General features: G+C 45.1%; 1 protein-coding gene across 7 annotated transcripts in view; it reads left to right on the top strand.

Annotated features, from left to right (window-relative positions):
- Positions 1–2,500, top strand: part of Rasgrp3 (RAS guanyl releasing protein 3) — an 83,940-nt gene that overhangs the window by 69,315 nt on the left and 12,125 nt on the right. For all 7 annotated transcript variants that reach the window (XM_031355716.1, XM_031355718.1, XM_031355720.1 and 4 more), the window contains 2 exons: positions 5–120; positions 1,985–2,132. In XM_031355716.1, the coding sequence (XP_031211576.1) occupies positions 5–120; positions 1,985–2,132 (264 nt within the window). The remainder of the gene's footprint in view (positions 1–4; positions 121–1,984; positions 2,133–2,500) is intronic.

Here is a 2,500-nt window from a genome sequence, read left to right as displayed (position 1 = left end):
TCAGTCTGTGTTCCGAAACTACGATCATGACCATGATGGTTACATCTCCCAAGAGGACTTTGAGAGCATAGCTGCCAACTTTCCCTTCCTCGATTCCTTCTGCGTACTAGACAAAGACCAGTAAGTTTAATTAATTCTGTTTGTTTTTAATGGATCTGGCTTAAAACAGAAGATTATCTAGTGGGCAAACCAGCAATCTACATCCAACAAACTTTGCCCTGCTGTTCCGATAAAGTAGTCATGCTTTTCATTGGTTGCTTTTCTTGGTGTTCCTGAACATGAGCAGTTGGGTGCTGTCATAGGACAGACCACATCTCCGTTAAGCATAAGTGTCATCTGAACCAGCTCTCGGTTTCTTTAGGTTCTGCTTAACTACCATCAACTCTGAAAGCCTCAGCTTAACAAGTTTAAGTGAGAAGCCTGAGGGCAAAGGCCTGTAGTCCTAGCTAGACTTTTGTGTATATTTGTGGCTGCAGGATAATTTTATTTTTTAGAATGGGCAAGGTACTAGATGATTTAATTTAAAAAATTTTTAGTATAATTCAAGTTATACTGCATATGAGATGAATAAAAGGCTCTTAAGTCTGGGGTACAATTATGACATTGTTAATAGAAACAGAGGAACCCGTGGTAATACAAATTAGAAAGAAGATACAGGCTTTGGCATGGCTATGTTGATGGTGAAAGGGGACAGGACACACAGAAAGAGATGCCTAGCAAGTTACTGAAGATGTAGAACAAAATGTGTGAGGACAGTTGGCCAGGAAGTGCACGTTACATTTTCAGTCCACCAACGTTAGCTAGTTGCTGAGGTCTGGTGCAACATTCCTTTCTGGGCGGAAATTCTGGGGGAGATGAACATGTGGGACTTCCCTTCTCACTTGAGGAAGGTGAAAGTAATGAGTGGGTTCTGCAGAAGAGACAGAGAATGTGGAGTGAGTAAAGCAGAGGAGCGTGGACTTGCACGCTCTCGATAGAGGAGGATGTCAAAAGGTTAATATGTCCCCATGGTACACAGAACCATGAGGTCAGAGATTTCAAAGAATGACAGGGGGCCATGGAGGATTGTCCTTACTGGCAGTTTCAGCACAAAGGCAGTGTGAGGAACTTGGCTGGGTGGTATAGAATGATTGAAGAGAATGCTAATCACTGGCGGTTTTGACAACTTTGAGAGTTGGTAAGAGAGAAAGACCAGTGCTGGGGAAGGCAGCAGAATCAACGAAAGAGATACGGGAAGAAGGGAAGTCTAGGGCACTTTCAGAAACAGGAGAAACTGAGGAAAGATTAAGCAAAGCCTGCAAGAATGCCAAGGTCTATGGGGGCCCAGAGCAGGGAAGGAGGAGCCCTTCTGATGCTGTAGGGAGACATCCTTTCAAGAGAAGGATAAGAGGATTCTGAATTGAACAGGAAAGGCAAGATCTCTGTACCTAGCCCTGGCCTGTGTCCTTATGGATAGACACGTGACAAGCAAGGGGTGTGGTGGGTTGAAAGCAGGTGGTTGGGTTGAAGAGGAAGCCCCTTCTGTGTAGAGGAGATCTGGAGAATCTGCTGGAGACGAGCAGAGGGTCTGGAGGACGGAGGTGCAAGGGCCACCAGGGGAGCCACCTACATTAGGCTGAGTAAATTGAGCACAGCAGTGCTAATCTCCATCTTATTGCCCATCAAGCACTAGAAAGCTGTCCTTCTGGAAGCTTGTACTCAGAAATAAAGATCATTCTCTGAGCCGTGTGTGTTCATACATGTGAATACACACACACATGTACACATGCACACACACAGATATAAACATGCATGCAGAGTCTACTTATTGGGGAAAGCTTTGACCACGTTGTACCCTTTGAGATTTATCCTCCTTTTGGGTGTTTAGGAAAAGTGAAAGTTTCTCATTTGCTTCTGATCACATTGGGAGGTGGGTAGCAGGGTGTGGTGACTACTCGGTGGTAGAGCAGTCAAAGGTCCTTCCCCCTTTTGACTCTCTTAACAGGGACGGCCTAATTAGCAAAGACGAAATGATGGCTTATTTCCTGAGAGCTAAATCTCAGCTACACTGCAAAATGGGACCAGGCTTTATCCATAATTTTCAGGAGATGAACTATCTCAAGCCGACCTTCTGCGAACACTGTGCAGGATTTGTAAGTTGGATTCCCACTTTTCATTTGTGCAGGACCTTGGAAAGGCGGGGAAATGGTTTACTAAATATGATTCACTTTCTCCTTTGAGTCAAAAATCAGATGTGTGATCGCTCCCTGAAATGAAAGATGAAATAAAAGCAAAACAGATCTGTGAGAGATGAAATAAAAGCGAAAACAATCTGTGAGTTTAGCTGGGTTCCAGGAGCACCCTCGACCAAGACAAGGAAGGCTACTGAGCCCTGATAGCTTCAGAGAGAGAGCGAGCGAGAGAGCGAGAGAGCGAGAGCGCGTGAAAGAGAGGGAGAGAGAGAGGGGGGAGAGAGAGTGAGAGAGAGGGAAAGAGAGAGAACAAGAGAGAGAAAGGGAGG

The sequence above is a fragment of the Mastomys coucha genome, unplaced genomic scaffold, assembly GCF_008632895.1.
Source record: "Mastomys coucha isolate ucsf_1 unplaced genomic scaffold, UCSF_Mcou_1 pScaffold6, whole genome shotgun sequence".
NCBI lineage: Eukaryota > Metazoa > Chordata > Mammalia > Rodentia > Muridae > Mastomys > Mastomys coucha.
The sequence above is the reverse complement of the archived record's forward strand: the minus strand, read 5'-3'. Positions and strand labels throughout refer to the sequence as shown.